Source organism: Plectropomus leopardus, chromosome 24 (assembly GCF_008729295.1).
Source record: "Plectropomus leopardus isolate mb chromosome 24, YSFRI_Pleo_2.0, whole genome shotgun sequence".
NCBI classification, from domain to species: domain Eukaryota; kingdom Metazoa; phylum Chordata; class Actinopteri; order Perciformes; family Serranidae; genus Plectropomus; species Plectropomus leopardus.
This window is the reverse complement of record NC_056486.1, coordinates 13,325,407-13,347,561: the sequence shown is the minus strand read 5'-3', so window position 1 is coordinate 13,347,561 and position 22,155 is coordinate 13,325,407. Positions and strand designations below refer to the sequence as shown.

At 38.8% G+C, this 22,155-nt stretch overlaps 1 protein-coding gene across 5 annotated transcripts in view; it reads left to right on the top strand.

The window, feature by feature from the left end:
- dgkza (diacylglycerol kinase, zeta a) overlaps nucleotides 1–22,155 on the top strand; it is a 115,334-nt gene that overhangs the window by 2,940 nt on the left and 90,239 nt on the right. Inside the window, exon 1 of one of the 5 annotated variants that reach the window (XM_042512878.1) lies at nucleotides 16,851–18,068. The exons of 2 other annotated variants lie outside the window; for them this stretch is intronic. In XM_042512878.1, coding sequence (XP_042368812.1) covers nucleotides 17,785–18,068 — 284 coding nt within the window. In that variant the 5' untranslated portion in view covers nucleotides 16,851–17,784. Of the gene's footprint in view, nucleotides 1–16,850; nucleotides 18,069–20,365; nucleotides 20,427–22,155 lie in introns of those variants that run through there. 2 more of the 5 variants (XM_042512877.1, XM_042512881.1) reach the window with 2 other exon arrangements.

The following is a 22,155-nucleotide window of genomic DNA, read 5'->3' as shown; positions in this document are numbered from 1 at the left end:
AATGACGGCTGTTCCCAGTCTTTGCAGCTCAGTAGGAGTTGAAGTTGAGATTGTGTTTCGCACTGCAACATCTTCGTCCTTGGATTTAAACAGATCCACTTACAGAGTGGCTCAAGCTTTTGAAAAACGTTCATTATATTCCAGTAGATACACAGTCTGCATCCGTCGCCTACCATGACAACCTCACCTTATTATTGTCTGACATTGTTCAGCCAGTAAGGAAACAAAATAATGTGAGGAGCACAAAATCTCACTATTCAGAGAAGAATGCTGACTGGGTGGTGCAGTTCACACCTGTTTTACCCAGATAACATTTTAACTCTTTCACTTTTTACTTTTATAGAATTTTACCTCTGCTGGAGGAGCATTTTTGCTGGAGTCACATTACTTTTACTTTGCTATTATTGCAGTACTATTTCCATGTTTGGTCTTGAGTGTGTGTTGGGGTTGTGACTCAAAATCCAGGGTTTCCTACAAATTCTTTTATTTGTGTTGCACCACCACAGAAGCAGCATTTACAGCTACATTTCATTTAGATTTTTTTTTGGAGCTGTGTTTTCTCTCTCTTTCTCTCTTTTGCACGGCAGCGCTTACTCTGTGCACAGACGGAGCAGAAGAGCACCAAGCACAGTCAAACTTAATGTTGTTGATTTATATTTTTCTAGTGTTGTCTTTCGTTTTCCAAACTACTTTAAAAGAAACCAACTGGCTTTATAGTCGACTTGTCCATCTTTTTTGAGGTGTTTATCACTAAAAAAGTGCTTTTATCTCATGAGGTTGAGTCTCTTAAATCCCAGCCAAATACTTGCAAGTCCTCTAACCTCATTTCATTCACTAGAGGCTTCTGGGATGCAGTCAGTTTGTCTGGCAGCCAGCTGAAGATAGATTTAACCAACTCTCCCTTCTGTATTATTTTAGGGCACTTTCACCTTACAGCTCACTATATTGTCATTATTAATGGGGTTGCTGATGCTTCCTCCATCAATGAAACATTGGCCTGTCCGTTGCCCTAGAAACAGTTGGCGTGTGATTGCCTCTAATCTGATTGTGGTCCCTCCTCCTCTGTAAACAGCCCTCGGTCTGAACAGCTGTCCTCTCACTGCTCCAAGCAAAACCTTCGCTACCTGGATATTTCTCTGATTTCATGTTGTCATTGACAGTGATGGATGAAGTATTCAGATCATTTAGTTTAGCAAAAGTATTAATGCCACACTATAAAAATACCCTGTTAGACGTTAACATCCTGCATTGAAAATGCTACTCAAGTTAAGATAAGTAAGTATATTCTGGAAAAAAGTACTCACAGTACTGAATGTGGAAAAAAACCTAAGGAAACAAAAGAACCCAAAACTAAACAATTAAAAACAAGAAAAAAAACATGTAAATTTTATTTAAAAAAACAAAAACAAAAACAAAAATTATTTTAAAAAGGCGAAAACACGCCCTTTATTTAAAATTATTTAAAAAAGGATAAATTTCCCCCCAGAAATCAAATTTATTTAAAGAAAAAGAAAAAAAATTATAAAAGACAAAACACCCCAAAATGCCATATTTAAAAAAAAAACAAAACTCAAAGTTATTCAAAAAAATAAAACACTTAAATGTTTATCAAAATAGTTGCCAAATTAATTTCTGTCAATTAATTGATTGATTAATGAGCCAGTCATTGCAGTTCTACTTTAATAAACTGTAAACTGTTAACTGTTAATTTAATTGACAAGAAAACATTGTATTTTATAAGCTGTTATGTTTTTTATGCAAAAGTAACTAAAGCATTCTGATAAATGCAGTGAATTAAAAAGTACAATATTCATTTCTGAAATGTAGTGTCGTGAAAGTATAAAGTAGCATGGAAATAAAATACATAAGCTAAGTACCTCATATTGTACTTAAGTACAGTACTTTAGGGAATTCCATTGCTGGTCATTGACAAAGCTTCACAGGTAAATACACAGATGATGACAGATCCAAACAAACTGAATTATTCAGGGAGTAACTTTACACCAAACTGGAAAGCATCGTTTCAATCACCTCTTTGGTTGAATGTTTGACATTTGTGGCTCCTCTGCTCTGACCCTACATCCCTGAAGCACAGTGACAACTTCAACTACTTCAGTTTAGTGCTTAAAGTTGTACTTCACACAACGCTAACATATAATATCCACAGTGACAGACCCTTGATGTGCCGCAGTGACATCATTTGTTTCATTTGTATTTTTCATTTAATAACTAACTAAAAAATGGGCCCTAAAAAATCCCATCACTAAGTTTTGCTTTTTTCTGGAACTTTCAACTACATCTTGTGGCCTTTGTTAATAGGTTCAGTTCGGTTCAGTTGTTCTTGTGTGACTTTCACTAGCAAGGACCAAGAATAACGAGAATGAAAGGGGGAGATCGGGTTAGAAGGATATTTAAGCCGGAAGAGGCACGGTTGAGGTGCGGTAGAGGTGTGGTCCTGCCCCTGAAACTCTGCTATATAGCTTCACTTGTGGAAGTGTGAACAGATGTTTGGTGGGAACACTCTCTCTGTTCAGTCAACCGAATCTCCAGAATAAATGTTGCTGTTGTAAGTTTTTGCAAAACAAAGATATGTCACTTATGCACTTTTGTTATGCAGTGGATATGCTGGAATTTTCTTCATGTTTATTGTGGTTAAAAATCTGAATTGTCCCTTTAAATCACCGGTTTGCTGAGATTTCCATCAAAGTATCGTCACAAATAGCCCGCTTTTCAAAGGGTTCATACCAGGCTCAAATTTAAACGCACCACTGCTTTTGTGCACAGTGTTTCACTTGATGCAGCCAAATAAGACGCAAAAACTGTTATTGACAGGCAGAGCCACACACAGATTTGGCGCCCCAGGCAATCTTCACCCTGCAGTCAAAAATGCATTTTTCATCTTGTTCTTTCTGGAATTTGAGGTTCATTGTGCAGAATGATGTACTATGTGCACATTGTGTTTTCACATTTATCAGCTAAAGGTGGAAACTTGCTCTGTACTCACATTAAAATTCAGTTTAAACCAACGATCTAGCCGCAGGCTTTGGAGATTATGCCTCACCCTGGTGGTGACATGGCAGTTACTCTTTTTTAACCCTTTAACACCTGGATTGATATCAGTTTTCTTGTGCTCTTGTGTGTAGAGTAGAAAATGAAAAATGACCAAAAAAAGCTGGGTAAAAAAAAATAAAATAATAATAATTAATTTTCTTGATTTTTAAAAAAAATGTTATTTTATTTTATGTTGCTTTTATTCAGATCATTTTCTTGTAACTTTTTACTAACTTCTTGCTATTATTTTATAGCTATTTCTCAAAGAAATCAATGCAGTTTACTCAGGTTTCAAAGGGTTAACGCTTGGCTCTAATAGAAAAGGAAAAGCAAAATTACAATTAAAAATATGTGGTTAAAAAACATTTACCACTTTTGTGCAAGTTCACACAAAATCCACGAATTCATGCTTTCTAAAATATATGGGCATTATAAAAAACAATTTCTGGTGTAGGTTTTGGCCTCTGGCTGCATGCTACAGTCAAAACAATAACGACTGTCTTTACTACCTGGGAAGTGTGTTTGAAAGCCTCTCTGATATTAAACATGAATACATGCCACACGCTGAATGTGATCTTACACAATATGTGTCCGGATCTGCCCCTGCCCTAATTCACGCGTTTAATTTGTGCTTTCTGCTTCACTTTTTCAAATGTCAGCGCTGGTGTCTGATTTCAGGTGTAACATTTCACAAAGGGAAGGATGTTTTCTGTCACTGCGCTGGAGGTCATGGGAAGACACGGGGAAGCTGTTCATCAGCCAGCTTCTTATGTCACTGCCAGCATGAGAGATAATCTCAACATAATTTCGTATAATCAGTAATCCAGAGAGGATTGTGCGTGCGTGCTTGTGTTAGCGGTGGGCGGGGGGGTGGGGCAGGCTGGTACGGCTGTCAATTCTCCTGACTCACCACAGGAGTTATGTAACCATCAGTGTCTGTATCTGTGGCACTGCTACACTGTGTGTGTGTGTGTCTGTGTGTGTATTTTATTTTGTTGAAATTACATTTACCTAGACCAGGTCATAAACCCTATGTGCATCATGATGTTGGACGGTTTTGAGCAAAATATGTCCAAAGTAAAAGAAATAGTTTGGATTTTTTGAAGTGGGGTCACATGAGGTACTTATCCATAGTCAGTTTATTATACAAAAGATGATGTTTAAAGTTCAGAGAAGCAGGCTGGAGTACTGACATGATGCTAAGCAATGTACTGCTGCAAATGGGGGCCAGCAACAAAACATATTTTAGCCAGCAAAAAGTGTCCCATCATTAAAAAAACTTTAACTTTAACTAACTCTTTTAAACACCAAAGTCAGGCAATAACACAAACAAACTAACTGATTAAGGCAGCAGTAGACTAGATGCTCCCATGTTCCAAGAGGTAAAATGACTGTTTTTCTCAATGGATGCTGTCTTTGAAGAATGATATAAGGGCTTTAGTCCCCTGTCAGAAATCTCTGACATCTAGCCTATTCATAACTATTTATAAAGTTCTTACCAAATAAATATGCTGTGTATGATTTATGCAAACCATTGTGTCTGTTCTCACAAAAAATGACCTATTTTGATAATTGTTGACACAAAATTCCTGGTGACGAGAATTTTTAACCACCGTTTTAGACTGTTGCATGATATTTTGTTGCTGTCAGCTTCACACTTTCCCAGCCTGTTGTTCAGTGATTTGCTTTGTGTGGGTTGAATCTGTAGTCGGCCGTGGCTTCGCCCAAAGCCGTGGGTACCTCAGAGACATGCTACAGGACGTGCTGTGACATGATGACTTTCTCTGCTGTTGGCTTGTCAACAATGACTCCCTACACATTCACTGCGGTTTGTTATTATTGAGCAGCACGGCTGTGAAGTTGTGACTGAGTCAGAAACCGCGTTAGCAGATGTGGAGGATATCTCAGTGAAATGCTTCTCACGAGTTTGCCTCTTGCACTTCTCACAATCTGTTTGAGGAATCTTTGCAGTTTTCAGCAGTGCGGCGTATTTCTCATTCATAGGTTGATCTGCAAGTACTCGCCTCAGCGTCTCGAAGGCATCATCCAGAGGTGCACTTGATCCTCATATGAAAGTTAAATCACAAATCTCGATAAAAACAGAAATTTGTGAACATAAGTTTCTCTGCAGCTTCCTTTTCTGTGTAACCAATGAGTGCTGAACTGCAGTCTTGACGCCAAGCTCTCTCAGAATTCTGGTTTTCATTTTTAATACAGAGTCATTAAAATGTTTAGATTTTGCTAGTCAAAGATCAAAGATTAGTTTGACCTTGTCGGTCTCATTCTTGTGAATGAGATATTTCAGGAAGGCTTTGAGGGAATTTCTTCAAATTTGGTGCAAATAACCTCTTATACTCATGGATGAACGGAATAGAATTTAGAAGTCAAAGGTCAAATTCGTTTGACCTTCCTTCCATCTCTTTCTCATGAACGCGATATCTCAAAAACACAGGAATTTCTTCAGATTTTGCACAAATGTTTCTGTGGACTAAATAATGAACTGATTAGATTTTAGATTGTGTTGGCTTTGGTCGTAGTTCATTACACGTCTTTTTGGCATTGGCATTTTTTCAGTGCTCTGCGTGATGAATTTGACAGCATGGAGTGAGGAACTGCTGTAACAGTAACACGTTTCCTCACATATTCGGTAAATTGTCTTCCAACTGTTGTTTTGACACAGAGCCATGGTGAAATCTCTTGAAGACCTCATCTTGACGAGCATCGATGGCTTGTATCAACTTGGAATTTACTGTCGGCTGAATGAAGTACATGTTTTTTAGCAGACTGTCCTTGATGCACTTTGTGTCGTCAGTGCATTTGTCTTCACAACTCTTCATGGAGGGCTCATGCTCGAGAGAGATGGCAATGTCTGCAGCACATTTCCTTGGCGAGCTTTTTATCTCTTTTATCTGCAACATAACTTAGTAAGCACGAAGTGGAGGAGAGACTAAGGAGAGACTTCATTCAGAGTTCATCAGTGCATAATAAAGACGGATAGCAAAAAGTTCTTTTGGGATTTAACCCCATTGTTACATGAAAATTTAGGAGGTAGAGATGCCATGGTAGTTTAGGAATATAGATATTAGTGGTAGAGGTGAAGAGGAGGATAGGATGAGGAGCAGAAGTGGACACTGGATGCACTAAAGACTGGAGGTAAACGGGGTAGAGGAAGGTTGCATCTGTTTGACCTGAAATGACATTTGACAGCAGCAGAGAGGCTTAGAGAGATTGTAGCAAAATCTGGTTGGATTAATTTAGAGTGACGCCAGCTGATGGAGCAGCAGAGTGAGGCAGGCAGATTTGTGAATGAATGTAAAGACAGTTTCCTGACTGAACTTTTGGCTAAGTTTCATATAACTTTCCATTTCTTGGTGCCAAAAGTGCTATTTCGCAGTAGGGGTTGCATTGTCTGGACCCACCCTGGAGATGTCCAGAAGCTAGGTGACCAGGTTGTGATCCTTGAAGGTGCTTTCATTTTTTGGGTCACAACCTTTTATATCATTACATGTTTGATTTTTGAAAAAAGAAAAAAAAAAAGAAAAGCTTTGCCCCCCTGGGTAGAAGTGATGACCTGAGTGAGTAACTATGACTCTGTGAAAACCATTGTGTCGTCTGATCCTGGGCACAAACATGCAAGAGGCTCCACCACCTCTGCTGAATAGGACTGAAAACACACACTGAGACTTGTCGTCATTTTGTCTTTTGAAGTAATTTTGCATGTAGTTGTTTTTCGGGTAATTTTTGGTCTTTTTATGCCTTTTTGTAGTTATTTTGTGCCTATTTCAGTTAAATTTGTGGTTTTTTTTGTGGTTAATTTCTGTCTCAGTTGGTTGTTTTGCCCCATTTTGTTTTCATTGTATGTCTCTTTGAGGTACTTTTGTGTCTTTTTAGGTGATTTATATATATGCCCCTTTTTGTAATCAATTTTCTCTCTTTGCAGATGTCTTTTTGACATGATTTTGTGTTTTTTGCATCATTTTTGTTGATTTTGTGTCTCTTTGTGTCCTTTTATGTCTCTTTGTTGTTGGTTTTATTTTTTGGTAGTTATTTTGTGTCTCTGTTAATGTTATTTTGTGTCTTTTTGGGGGAATTGTGTCTCCTTTTTGGTCATTTTGTGTCATTTTGTAGTTGTTTTGTTTCTCTTTAATGCAATTTTGTGTTGTTGTTTTTTGTCTTTTTGGTTCTTTAGTGTCTCTTTGCAGTTCCTTCGCATCTCTTTGTCACTTTTTGTGTATCTTCCTGGCCAGTATGTGTTCATTTGAGTGCATTTTACAGATGTAGTTTGGGCTTCTAGGCCTGAGCGTAGTAGGCCTGTTCAGTAATCCACCCATGATCACTCCAGGTCATTTTTACTACATAAACTGTGAGGCTGTGTTGAATAAAATGACCAAGCAGTTTTGCATGATAAGGTGCTGTTTGCACAAAAGGCATCAAGGTGCATCTGGTATTTGTAATCACACTGGGCTGGTTATCAGTGACAACAGAGGAACCCAGACCTGCTGCCTGCAGACGGCTGTAAAGACGTTAATTAGCTGAAAGGAAAGACTTCATACATGTTGTGTTTCTGCAGCTGACACATGCTGATAAGAATCAGACATTAAGCGCTGCCTTCCTGGCAATAATTATACTAATTGTAATACAATTGTGTTTATTCTGTATAATTAGATATGTCTGGTGCCTGAAGGATGCACAATGGAAATAGACCATTTTTATTAGAGAGGGCTTGTGTCAGGTTTACTAAGCCTTTTTAATGGAGTTAGCCTGACACCAGGCTCACAGCATGTTTCTTGTTGTTAGAACACAGGTCTGTAATGCCTTCTGAACAAAATGTTCCCCTTGTGGCAATGTATTAAATCTAATCGTCAGACTCAAATCAGATGAGCTCTTCATTTTGCCCGCTGCATGAGCTTTTCTCTTATTATTGTGCCTGAAATGTCAACTCTGTGCAGGAGCTATCTGATAACCCGAGGCTGTGTTCATACAGCTGCATGAAAAAACATGGCATTTCATTTCGATAGAACCACAGTGTGAGCGCAGTGAGAGCAGGGGAAAAAAAAGTACATAGGGTTGTCATGGGTTGTGGCCAGTCATATACATACAAGATCACATTTGTGGTACTTTATATCATGAACGAGGTACATTAATTCTTCAGTCTGTCCTGCAATTATTGACGATAAATAACCTCACAGTCTTTCCTCTCATGCCACTCTCAGTATAAATTTGATATTTTTTTTGCTAGTAAGGCTCTAGAATTCGTGAGATCTTATTTTTGTTGTACTCTGGGGCCTAAATATTTTCACCTCTTCCAGCAGCTTGCATGCCTTTAGTCTTCTCTATGCCTTTAGTATCTGATGTTGTCTGTGGTCATTTTACCTCGGCCTAAGGCAAGACACTAATGATCATATTGATGATCATGATTGACAAATGTTGGATGAATATTAACTTGACCGGCTGAGGGAGTGGGAGGGAGAGAACAATGCCCCTCTCGCCTCAAGCCAAAAAGTTGCATAATGTAGCACAACAGTACACCAGATGGAAGCAAACACAGATGGCCGAGATAAAAAGCAAAAGGACAGATGGGAGTGTCAGTGACCACCAATCCAAAAACTCCTTGTCTTCTTAGGACTCTTTAGTTTTCAGTATGCATGTTGTTTGTGTGTCCTTGTGAATGAAGATGCCTCAGCTCACTTTCTTCTCTAATGACCCCAGATTTACCTCTTATCTCGGTAAGAGACCAAATCGCTCTGCGTTCCATGCATCCTGTAGAACGGGATAACACTTGTAGCATGCTGAAACAACAAATAATCCAAAAGATAAAACACAATTTAAGAGCGGGATGCACTGAGATCTATGACACTCTTTCTGTAGATGTTTTTTTATTGATTTTTGGGTGTAATTGTAACTCAAAGGCATCCCTTTAAATGGTTGCATTTTAATCTGATGGCAGTTAACATGTCGGTCTCGTGCTTGAATAAGCGCCCTGGTCACTTTTAAATAAAAGTCACAACTGAAATCTGACTGGAACATTTTTGTAACACTTTCAACTCTCCACAAGTCTGAACTGAATGCTGTCAAACATTCAGAGACAGAGAGAGAAATGTACCAATTGTTCCACATTCCAAAAACACTGTCATTTATTCATTTTCTCAGTCATCATCACTCATGCACAGCATCAGTTGCATCAATTTACAAGGAAACAGAGTGAAAGAGCTGATTTTAAAAGGGACAGTTGCCCCTAAATGAAATATACATATTGTGTTGCAAATCAGTCGTAGAGATGTCTGTGCTCCCTCACATTCATTCCAAATTCAGATGTCAGTAGTAGCCTAATTTTAAGCTAATTTTCCTTAAAAAAAATTTAGGAAACCAATTTCCTTAAAAATGAAAGTAAATGTATTCTGCTGTTTGCAAACTCATGTTTATATAGCCTTAAACATGGTTAGAAAACATAATTCATAGATCTCCACACTTCATCATGGGCAAAATCCTTTTCATCATGATTGAGTTAAGTCAGATTAACTTGGTTTACTGAAGTTGCTGAAACTTAGAAAGAACAAGGTGATGTCACTTATCATTTTTAAGTTGCAACAACTTCACAAAATGCAGCTACAAGTAAACTCAGCACATAGATATAGAGTAAACATAAATTCAGATTAATAGGTACATTTATTTTTTCAAGTTAATCGGTTGCCAAGATTGTTTTAAGTTATATTAACTCGTCAGATTTTACAGTGTAACACAGCACTCAGCGGTGCTGTTCACAAATCACTGATGACTTGATCCGATGATCACCTTAGGCCAAAACTTTCACTTATTACACAGAAACCAAAATAAAATAAGCAGAATGTCATGAAATGTAGTGGGCACCAAGTGATGAATCTTTTTCATTTTGGCCCTGAGATTTCCCTGTTTGACTGAAATCTCATCTTTGCACAGGAGCTGTAAGTAATAATAAAGTCATATGCCGAGCACAGTCATTCTGTTTGGTGTGTATACTGAATGAATCACTAAACAAAGGTCAATGTCATTCACTCTGTTGATGGTTTGAGACTCAGCTGACACATGCAACATTTGTTTGCACAGGAGTTTTCTGTCATACTATTATGCACAATGTGGCATACTGTGAAGTGAAGATATTAGTTTTTATTAAGGTCATTTACATTGGCATGAGAATAGGTTTTATTTTACAGTATATGCAAGTCAAATAAGGAGGGCGCTGGCTGTCATATTCTGGTTATCCAGGCTGCAGAATGATTAAAAAGTCTTTATTGCCCTGTCTCTCTGTGATGACCTTGACGACAGTAAAAGCTGTTGATGCATCGCTGCTATTTATACCAGATATGAAAAGCCATGAACAGCTGCCTGGAAGGTAAAAGTGACACTGTCATAAACTGACAATATGTTCACAGAATGGTTAGCAGGCATGTTCAACGTGATTTTTGGATTGGACAGTAAAGCTATGAAAATATTATTCTCAGTACGGGTTCTGTTGTCAGTCCTCAGCTGAAACAAAACTAGCAGTTAGAGTCAGCTGTTAGTGTGCAGAGTCAGATACAGAAAGTAGGGTAATCAATGTCACTGATCACTGCTGTCACTCCACACTGGAGAGGTGACAGGGTCACCACATAATGTGTTACTCTATCCCACTTCTTTGCTTTTTATGTGATTTTTCACAAAACAATAAATAAATCATAAGTGTTGCTATAATTAATGTTATTATGTGATATAATGGTGGCCTATATGTTTGATCAAGCTTCGGTTGATCATAGACTTTCTAAAATAATGGACGAGTAATCAACGGGATGTCACCCATTTGTCATTTTGAAGCCTCAAGTTTGGCAATTTGGCTGTAACTATCTTGAATTTTTGGAGCCAGAAGTGACCATATTTGGAAGATAGATGACAGAAGGCCAGGGGCCAGTCGCAGAAGCCCCATGTTTTTAGGATTTTAGGACGTTTCTAGGATTTTAGTTTTTTTTGTTGTAAAATAAAAAGCTAACCTAGCCTTTTTTAGATGACCAAAACATTATGAAGAACTTTAATGAACTGAAAACACAGAAACAGCAACAGCTATGGCCACACCTACACACGACGTTCTCCCCCCTGTACAGTTAACATGAATGTTGAAATTTGTTAAAGACAGCAACGCCATCACCAACAATAATATATTGCTGTGTAACCACCATGTTGTAAAAAGGTCCTCCTGACTCACGAGTTAAGTTGGCACTAACATGGGGACATGAGGCCTCCTGCAGATGGAGCTGACTGTCAGCAGACAGATGGGTCAGATCTGTACTGGTTATTCATCAATGTCTCTCTTTGTCTTTTACACTCACATCACTGGGAACACTCCGTCTGCTGGTTGTCGAATTTAAATTATCATGACATGCACTCGGAAGCGAGGACTGGTCAGAGTGTAGTAACATGGCGAATGGCTTCATATATCTATCAAAAGGGGCTACTGTTGCTATTAATCTGCAGCTTCATTTCAAGTATCCATCTTCGTTAAAAAAAAACCCCAGTCCTCATGCATGTCATCAGGTTTAACACCACCTACTATTCAGTACAACTCTTAGTTTGATACAGATTAAGTATTTTTTGGTAGCTTGTTGTATCTGTCGGCCTCGTTTCCACAGCAGCTCACGCACGCAGCAGCTCTGATGTTCTTGTTGCACGTTTCCTCTGCTATCAGATGTAAACGTCCCCACGAGAACCATCAGAGAGAGAGAGAAAGAAGAGGCCGTACTGCTGCCGACCTTTCTCTGCAACTCATTAGGAAGATTGTTTGCTTCGGGGTCAGGTTCGGGATTAATATTTGAATTATAATCAGAGTTTGGTTTGGTAGAAACAGAGGAAATGGGTCAGCGGTGGGTGTTTGGAAGTTAAAAGGATCTCTGCGAATTGTGTGTCATGCTGTTGAGTGGCATTTTATTTGTCATGGAAATACCGAGTGGGCGACGGATGAGAGGGAACAGTGATGACAGAGAAGAGCAGGTGTGTGTGTGTGTGTGTGTGTTAGGATGTGCTCTGTCTGTCAGAGAGGCTGAATCCACATCTTTTATCCTCTCTCCTACACACAGCACATAGATATTTTATTGCTATATATAAAACAATATTTTATATAACAATCAGGTCAGGTTGCAGTTAAGTAATGATGACAGCGTAATCACAATAAAATATGGTCCATTTTTTAAGTCGGTTCTTCTTCCATAGTGTGCGATTTGGACTTAGAAAGATTGAATATTCACACATCCTCCACATATGTTGCAATTTTAGCCAATCCTTGTGAAATATCTGTGAAAATGATAATGCTAGTCAGTGTGACCAATCACTGGCCCTCTCTGCATTTTCCAATATTTAAATGAGACTGTGCTTTCTCAGGCTGCGTGTAATCCTCACAAGCTCCGCCAACTCAAATGTTTTCAATTTCGTTTTGATTTCTTTTTTTCTTTTTAAATTTATTAGCATTTTAAGGGTCATTTCAATTATTCCAACAATAAACCCGCACCACCCCAACCCCCACCCCAAGAATTATGACTGAGGTAAGATAGTGTAAAAAAAAAAAATAAAATAAAATACTTTATATATTACAATATATTATTATTAAATGTTAGATAATAATAATAATAAATAATAATAATAATAATAAACAATAATAATAATTATTATTATTAAAAAAGATATAGTAGAAGAAGTATTAAGAAAATTACCTGAGAATAAGAAAAATAATTAAAATATGGAAGAAAATAACTCTTAGAAATAGGTAGAAATTAAAAAGAAAATTAAAACATAATTTAAAATATTTAATTATTAGAATTATAGTTTTTTTTTTGCTTTTTGCTTTTACATTTTCCCTAGTTTTTTGATAATATCTTTTCAGATCATTTTATGGTCACCCTTTACAATTTTTTTTCTTTTGCAATTTTCAGGACTCTTCCTTCCAAGTTGCTTATTGTCTTTTTCCCATTTTTTTTTCAAAAGAAATCAAACCAATTTGTCAGATTTCAGAGGTTTAAATGCTGAATGGAGCATTACACAACTGATGTAGATTTGTTGTTCGAGGGTGAAGTATGCAGCGGTCCAGCAAATTGCCAGACCAGTCTGAGACAGTCTTTCCAAGAAATTTGACATCATTCGTGGTTTCAGCCAGTGCTCAAAGACATCAGTTCATATTCAAGAGACACTGACACTGTTAAGTTTGGCGCCAAGGAGGAAGTAATGTGATGGTGTAAAAGAGCCAGAAATTTGACAGAAGCAGGATATTGCGGTGGATGGATGGCTCAACAAAACATGGGACTTTAAAAAGCAAACCGTTGTTTTTTAACTGTTTCCTACTAGCAGGTATTGTTTTTTTTTTTTTTTAGTAGTTCCCCCTCATCAACAGGTAATCACAGTAACCATGAATGGTCCCCAACAATATCATTCTGATCCAAACCACCAGGCTTTTTCCCTAACCAAGTTGTGCTTAAACATAACCAAACTGAAATAGAGGCAAATGGCTTTAATAGCTAATTTTCTGTTAGTTAGTTAGTTAGTTTGTTATCCCTTTGAAACCTGGAGCAACATCAGATGCATTTGGTATATTTAGGTATTTAAACCTTTGAAATCTAAGCAAATTGGTGCAATTACTTTCAAAAACATGGGGGACAAAAGGCAATGAGCAACTTTGTAGGAAATGTTTTATTAATTATAAACATCTATTAGTTTAGGGCAAAGGCATTAGAAAAAAAAAGCTAGGGAAAATCATACAAAGTGGTGAGGTGAGTGGTATTGAGACTGTGACTGTTGTCAATTTTGTTGTGATTCTTATTCTTATTTAATCATTATGTTGGTATGGTACATAGGAAGTGAAACTATATATTTTCTGATGTTGAGACCATAAATTGACTGCTTTTAGTTGTTTCATGGTTAAAAACAAAAACTTCAGTTTCTTCTGCTGGGGCTAATTGAATGTGCCTGAGTTTGGAAACAAACATTTCTGGCTGTTTCTCTGTTAAGCAACTAGATTTCTCAAGTTTGTGTCCCAATTTCCATAGCTTTTGTGAAGCGAAGTCAAAATTTAAGGCCTGAAAGTGTACTTCATTACTGGTTAATTCATGTTTTCAACTTATTGCAGCTGTAAGTGAGAGAATTAAACACACAGCTGTCTCTGTGTGGAATACACTTCTCAAGATGAACAAATATCCCAGTAATTCCAAACGCATGACAACCCTGTGAAGTGAATACTGAATCTTGAAGGAAATTGTGGTTAGCTGCCTGCTATCCAGCACCCTCATGTGGACAAATGTTGAGCTTGCGTTTGATCTGGGTGTGTTTGTGCAAGTGCCAGTCAGTGGAAATGAGATGAGTTTTTCTTCTTGATGTGAATCGAATTCAAATTAAACTGTGTAATTCAGCTCACACTGAACTACAGTCGCATCAGATCCACTTTTATGTTGCTGCTTTGCATCATGTGTTTATTGAGGATGAGGCTGGTGTTTGTCTGTGTTGTTCTAGTTTTATGAGTGTATCAAATCAAGGCATAGCTTCTTCCTGGCTGTCACAAAGCTCCATTGTGCTCCACTGTGATGGAAAACAAACACATCAACGAGACACACAGTTGCACTGTGTGACAACACGCACACACACACACAAACATCATCCTGCTGCCACAAATACTGAGCACAGCACCAAATGTGGATTAATCTACTGCTGAAAATAGTCCCCAACAAAAACACTATATCCCCAGTTTGATAAAAGCTAGAAAAAGCTAGAAAAGTATCAAGAAAATTACCCAAAACTGTGACTTTTACAGCTTATTCTCTGAAAATAAGCTGTGGTGGAAGTGCTATTTAGATCCTTAAGTAAAATTACTGATACCATCCTGAGAGAATACTCTTTGACAACATTGAAAAAAATGTTTAAGTAAAAGCAAGTATACGCATAACAAAAATCGCTGCAGATTCAGCTTCAGTACCAGAGACATATTTTACTTTGTGTGACCTAAACAGAGACATTTGTGAGGGCTGTGAAGTTTGAGGCTGTTATTTTAAGACCGTTTGTAGTTTATTAAACTGCAGTGTTTGCTTTTTGTCTTCTGTTTCGAAGTAAACTGTAACGGGTGTGTTTTGGACCCAGATGCAGTACACAACAACGCTCTGGCAGTCGGTAATAACTTTTATTAATACCAACACAACAGAAGTTCAGTGAGTTCGTTCTTCGGGCTGTGAGCCCTCGTCATGTCTCTGGGGGTCCCACGAAGCGAAGAAACGAAGCTTGTACCCACTGTGGGTGGTGATGAGGAAGCCCCGTAGCACCACGAGCCGACGACACGTGTAGGAGCGTTGTGGGGGGTCGAGTGGAAAAGTGGTCGGGGACAGAAGGCAGGTGGGTTCACGGGGAGTCAGGCGAGGAGAGCAGGTCGGGAACAGGCAGAGCCGGCAACGGAAGATCTGGCAGGAAAGCGCTAGAAAGACATGTATGCTGCAGAGGACGATCTGGCAATGAATGAGTGGGCTGGAGTGTCTTAAATACCGGGTAGATTGATGATGAGCTGCAGCTGTGGGGAGAGCAGGCTGCAGCAGTGGGCGTGGCTTGCAGGTAGAGCAGGTCAGAGGAAGGTTAGTGGAAATACTGGCAGTGAGGAGGAGGAGGAGAATGCAGGAACCATGACATAAACAGTCCTGTTGGACTAAATCATCATATCTGGAAGACATCATCATGCCATCAGACAAACAACTACACACACACTGCTGATTAACAACGTGTGTTTATAATTATAGAAGCATGCCATTTTCACAACTCCTTCAATATGTTTTTTTAAAAAAATCTTTTTGCAAATGGTGCAATTCCACTGTCATTGTTATGTTAACCCTTTGAAACCTGAACAAACAGGCTTAAATTCTTGGGATGAAAGTCTGCACAATTGTGGATACAGGGCTTAAAAAGTCAACCAGGGAGGCCTCAGACACTGTGGGTTTTACAGTGCAACAGCATGTTCAAATCTTTGCAGGTTTTGGCTGCATTGAGGATGTAAACAGTGCAACAAAAACTAGCCGACAGCAGAAGTGATCAGCAGTGAGTCAGTGAGAGAGTTTTAGTCAGGCATGCTACAGGGCAGCTCACACTGAGGCCCCGATTGTAGTCATTATGCACTTCCTGGTTTTTAGCCGGGCGGGTTATAGAGGATCAGTGTGTGTTTACGAGAGAGTGTGTGTGCTGCAGCGTGCAACTCAGTTGTGTGTGTGTGCGTCAGCGGGCGCCTCACATGGAGTGTAATTAAACTCTGTGAGAAACTAAAGAAGAAGAGGAAACAAGAGGAGGATGAAGACAAGGGAGCAGCAAAGTTAGTGAAGAAGCAGAGGAAGAAGAGAGGGAGGAGGAAGACAGAGGAGTGAAAAGCTGCAGAACAAACAAAGAAGAGAGCGAACAGTGACAGGAAGAGTGGACGATACTGCACTGATACTGCTGCTGCTGACAGCTCTGCTGCTGAGGGGGAGACGTGGAGAGGAATGCTGGGAAGGATTATCTCTCCCTCAGGACTAATCTCTCTCTACACACACACACACACACACACACACACACACACACACCTTGTGTATCTTGTAAAAGACCTTTGGCATGTGGATTATTGACTTTGTAGCCTCTACAGGGTAGCCATGTTTGAAGTCCCAGTGGTAGTAATAAACCATTATAGTAGTGTAATACCACTGAGAATGGCCGTTTGAGTGTAGTACTTTCATAATATTACTTAATTCTTCAAAGCAGTGTTTTGTGGGAAGTAAGTTTTAGATTATAATTGCTTTAACCTTAAAGTTTATCGTGTTATAGTGGTGTTGTAGCTGAAGCAGAATACATTTAATTCAGCAGTTTCATTATAACTGTATTGTGTGCAGTACTTTGGGTATATATACTCTCTAACATAGTACAGCTCTGTTACAGATGAGTTATTTAAATGTATTGATTCTATTACTGCACCCTTTGGTTGTAGCTTTTTGACTTTACATAATTAGTCATTTTCTCCCAGTTATAGATTGTATTTTACTACAACAACTTTATGACTTGTAGGTGAAAGAGCGGGGACTTTCTTAACAAAGACTCCATTCGAACATAGCAAAGTCCCGATAATACTGCAGCTTCAGAGGAGTTTTTTTTTAAATGTCATGTTGCTTGTAGCACTTTAGGCAAACTTTACATAATCAGTCATTGTTTCTTGGTAATCGGCAAGATTTCTACTCTCACATTTTGAAGTAAGCTTCCATTTGAACATAATACAGTCCTTTTAAATATTGCAGCTTCAGAGGAGTTCTTTATATGAGGTGATTTTATAATGCACCCTGGTGTGGCTCTTTGGATACTTTGAGCACATTATACATAATTAGTCATTATCTCGTGGTCATAGTTGATATTCCTACAATGAGAACTTTGTGATGTGAGTAGGTGAGAGAGTGGGGACCATTTGCAGCTTGACGGACCTTTCCTCAAGAACCAGTCAAGATGATTTCGACTGCTTCACTATTTGGCTTTTATTTAAACACCAAGACTTCTTTCGGGAATATTTGGAATACTTAAAGGAACTTCGGAGATCTCCTTCGCTTTGGATTGCTTGGACAACACAGGGGACATTCAGGACTTAAGCCACATATTGACTTCTCCTTTGAAGAAAATTGCACATTTTCAATTAAGGCAGCTCATCCTGCCAAAATGTGACAAGTTTTAGCGAAAAAACTAAAGGAGCTAAACAAATTCTCTGCCATGGATTCCGACCTGGGATCAGACGCTGATGTGGGACGCGAGGCTGGACTTGAGGCCTGTGGCGGCGCTCCTGAGAAAGACATGCAAGAGACAGAAAGAGAAGAGCTGCTGAATGTAAAAGAAGGTGATGGAGAATTCAGCTCTGCATCCTCCTCCTCCAACTCCTCCCTGCCCTCGTCCTCCACCTTCCCGACGTACTTCCCCCAAATCTGTGTGGACGAAGAGAAGGAGGTGCTGACCGGCTGCTCCAAGTCTTTCACTGGACTCAAGCTCTTTGGCAGGAGGTAAGACTGAATGAGCGAAGACGAGAATTTGAAAAAGATTGTGGCTAAATGAAGGTGGTTTACCCAGCATTGGTGTAATGCCGTATTTTGGTCAGTAGGTGGAGCCATTGATTGAGACTGAGCATGAGGAGACAGGATGTGAACAGATGTGTAGGACTCACATTAGACACAACATCCAAGCCTTGAAAATGCACACGCACACAAACCAAAGGACCTTGCGCATTTCTAGTAAAACAAACTCAAGTGTAGACAATCACACAGCTGTTGCCACGTTTACACTTCCAGGTTTATTCCAATCATTTGGGAAAAAAAATCCTGGTTCTTCCCGAAATGTTCTTTTTCCTGCCATCCCCTGTGACTCAGGTCAGGGTGATATTTTGCCGTGTTTGTGTGTATGTGTATATAACCTTGCCAGTGGGTCAGTAGTCATCATGTGGAGAGGGGACATGATTCCCACAGCAACAGGGGCAGCAGTTGTCATGCCAACATTAGCAGCGCTGACAGTCTTGCCTCCAGCTTGGCTGTGCACTCTGATAAACAGTTGTCAGGAAGCAGCGGATCATGGTGCAGCACTAAAGGCTAATTTGGTTTGTCTGGTGCCCACGAAGAAAGCAGAACACACACCCAGTGGTGGAGCACTTTGTGTGTCAGAGGAGGCTCATGGGCAATATTGGTTTACCGCTGTTTAGCAACTTATCTTCATGAATTCTTTTCATAGGGCTGAATAATTCAAGGAAGTGCAGTATTTCTGTCCAGTATTGTGACTATGACTTCAGCCTGTGTCATTAAATGACATATGTTTGTTTCACATGTCAAGGTTGTGGCAAAATAATCAGTCAAAATGATGCATTTGCTGGTTTGAACTCTATATTTCTAACATCTCAGATTTATGGAAGTTTCTGCGTGTATATGTGTATGTTTTCTGTAACATTTTAAATAAATAAAAGCCTAACCCTAACCCTATGATTAGAAAGATTTTTTTTCCGTGTCACCTTTTACAACCTTTTGCATTTTGCAGGACTTTTTTGTTACTCATGTTTTTCAGCATTTTTTCAAAAGAAGTCAAACCAATTTTCCCAAGTTTAGGAGGTTTAATTGCTTGTGAAAGACGTCTGAATGCAGCACAAGAAAACCAATGTCCATCCAGAAGCAAACACCTATTTGCATATATAAAGAAATGAGAAGTAATGGCATCTTGAGGAGAGATTGAGGTCTGGCTTCTTTTGTGAGTGTTTTAATTTTAACTTCTTGTCATCTGGTTAACCAGACTGGTTTGTATGTACCCTCCCCAATAAACATGTGGTTATGAATAGGAAAAGATTCATATCATCCAGCTTGAAAGTGTGACATTCTCTAAGTAACAGACGAGATAACGAGATATAATATTAGAGGAGATATAATTGCTGCTGGACGCTCAGTAGAGGAATGTGTGTTAACCCTTAGGGGCCTGCTTCAATATCACACACACCTGTATGGCTTTGTGCACAAAATGCACTTTTCAAAATCAAGCTTTAAAAAAAAAAAATACATTAATATGATTATTTTCTATTTTCATTTTGGTATTTTCTTTTTTAACTAACATCCGTATCATAAATATCAAATATTCATTCTCTTTTGGAATTGTAACCCTTTAAATGATACGTTTTTGTCCTTATGTCATAACCAGTAACTTATTATTACTTTTTTAATTTAATTTTTATAAAAGGCATTGGCTATAAACTTGTTTTAATCAACAGAATACATGTATTTTGAGATAAACAACATAGAAAAAGTAAAACAGCAAAGCATGAAAATAATAAAGGTGAAAGTAGTCTTTTTGTGTGCAACATGCATGGGTTGGAGGAAATGAAAAATGAGTGTTTGAGTTGGAATATTAGTCTGTGCTTAAAGTCACTTCTCTAGTTGATGCAGTTCAGTCTTGAAAAACAAAAAGTGTGCTTCTGAAAGGGGATGTAGCTCACAATCACATCATCTGTCCTCGGCCTTTTCTGTTTCCTCTTTCTGACTGTGCACTTGATGTTTGACTGTGTGTGTGCATGTGTGTGTGTGTGTTTGTGTGTGAGAGAGAGAGAGTGAGCATTTGACTGTGTTTCATGCAGCTTATGAAGGAAGTACACAAAGTTATTTTAGTCCTTTCTCAGGCTCTTTTTCTATCTCTCGCTCACTCTCTCTCTGAGCCACACCCACTCTCTCACCCACCACTCTGTCAGTGTCTCTCACCCCTCTCTCTGCCTCTCTCTCCCTCTCTCTGCGCTCCACTGTAGCGGTCACTGTACACCGGGGTTTAGTGTGAGCGCGGCAGATAGATGAGAAAGAGAGGTGGAAGCAAGGATGGATAATTTTCTCCTCCTTTTTCAGGTTGGCTCCTAATTTATTCTTTGTTTTCATCATATTCATTAGGATACAGAATATTGTGTGAGCTTTATTTACTTCAAATGTTGAATTTATGAAGGTAGAGATAACTTTATGAAGTGATAGTGAACTTAGGGGCTGATGCAGTGCTGCTGTATTTTCAGTCAGTTTAGACAAAAGGGGGTCAAAACCAGCTGATGAGAGGGAACCTCTGTGATAAATAACACAAAAGATCCTCACTTTTTTTACAACTTTAGATTGTACTCTCATGTCTGTCGATCTGTCGTGAGGTAGAGTTTGAGCACAAAAGGCCTGTGTGCGATTCTTCATCAGAGTCACTTGTCTTTTATTAAGAAATGAAAGAATTTTAACACAATTGAGGAAATAAAGTGAGAGCAACTGCGTGAACTGTCACCTCGCAGCAAGAGGGTTCAGTGTTTTTTTTTTTTTTCCCGGGTCCTCTGGGTTCCTCCCACACCCCAAAGACATGCAGGTTAGGTAACTGGTGATCCTAAATTTCCGTGAATGAGAGCATGAATGGCTGTCTGTCTATAAATTCATGTGGAGGGAAACTCCTAAGCAGATGTTGCAATACAAAGTGGAGAGAGTGCAAACAAAAAGTCTAAGAAAAATACTACTACTAAACTACTACTGCTACTAAATCAAAATTATACATAAAATAAGAGCTGCAGAGTTATATATAACAGAGTTAACTTATATATCTTTACATGTTACAATTACAGCAGAAAATTAAAACAGAAACTTCACATTTCTCAGCAATTAATGAATTTCCACTTGTGTGCCTGGCAATAATGTTGTTGTTAACGCGACATCCGATCTCTTGATACGTGGCTAGGATGTGAAAGACCAGCATCCCCAACCCCCAATTTTAGGTGTCACCCGTCAACACGTGCCTGCATGGTGTAAAATATGCTTCAATTCAATTTCAAACTTCAAAAAAACAAAAAAATTGCATACTGTTAGTGTGACAAAAACTGCATGTCCAAAGTAAATTAGGTTAATTAAAAAATGTGCCTTTTTTCTAGCAAGTGTCTAAATTAGGTCAAGTGTTTTACCCCTGGAAAATATAGGTTTTTTTTTTTTTTTTTTGAAAAGTCAACGCCAAATAAAGGCCAAATTCTGGACGCTGACACTGCCATCAGTGGGCCCTTATCAAAAATCCGTGTCCAGTTGCCTGACTCATCTAAAGCTTGAAATAAATGACACCCCAGAATTGGGCCAAATAAACTGATGCGCTTCCAGCTGCCGACACTGCCATCGCAGGGAGAGGTCATTAGCATCTGTGTAATGTTTTTTTTTTAAAGGTTTTTTTGTTTTTCTCTGCACTTTTTATGCCTCTTTTTTTAGCTTGATTAACATTTTTATTGAAAAGTGAACTAAAACCAGCTCTTACTGGCACACACTGTCACAAACCACAGCTTTAAAAGTTGTAGTTCTCTTCTTGTGGTCATGGGTGTAGTCATTCTGTATGCTACGGTCCGGCCCCTCGTCCAGTGCGCCTGGGTTTTTCACCCTTTACTGTAACGTAAATGAATGTTGTATCAGAGAGGAAGAATTGACATGAAGACAGTCAATGAATGATAACTTAAACAACCAGCAAATGTCACATAAAATACTTTAAAATGGTGATTTAAATGTATTTACATCATTGTGTAAGTGTTTATACTGTGGTGTCATTGTGCTTGTAAAAAGCACTCTGGAGATTTAGCTCTCA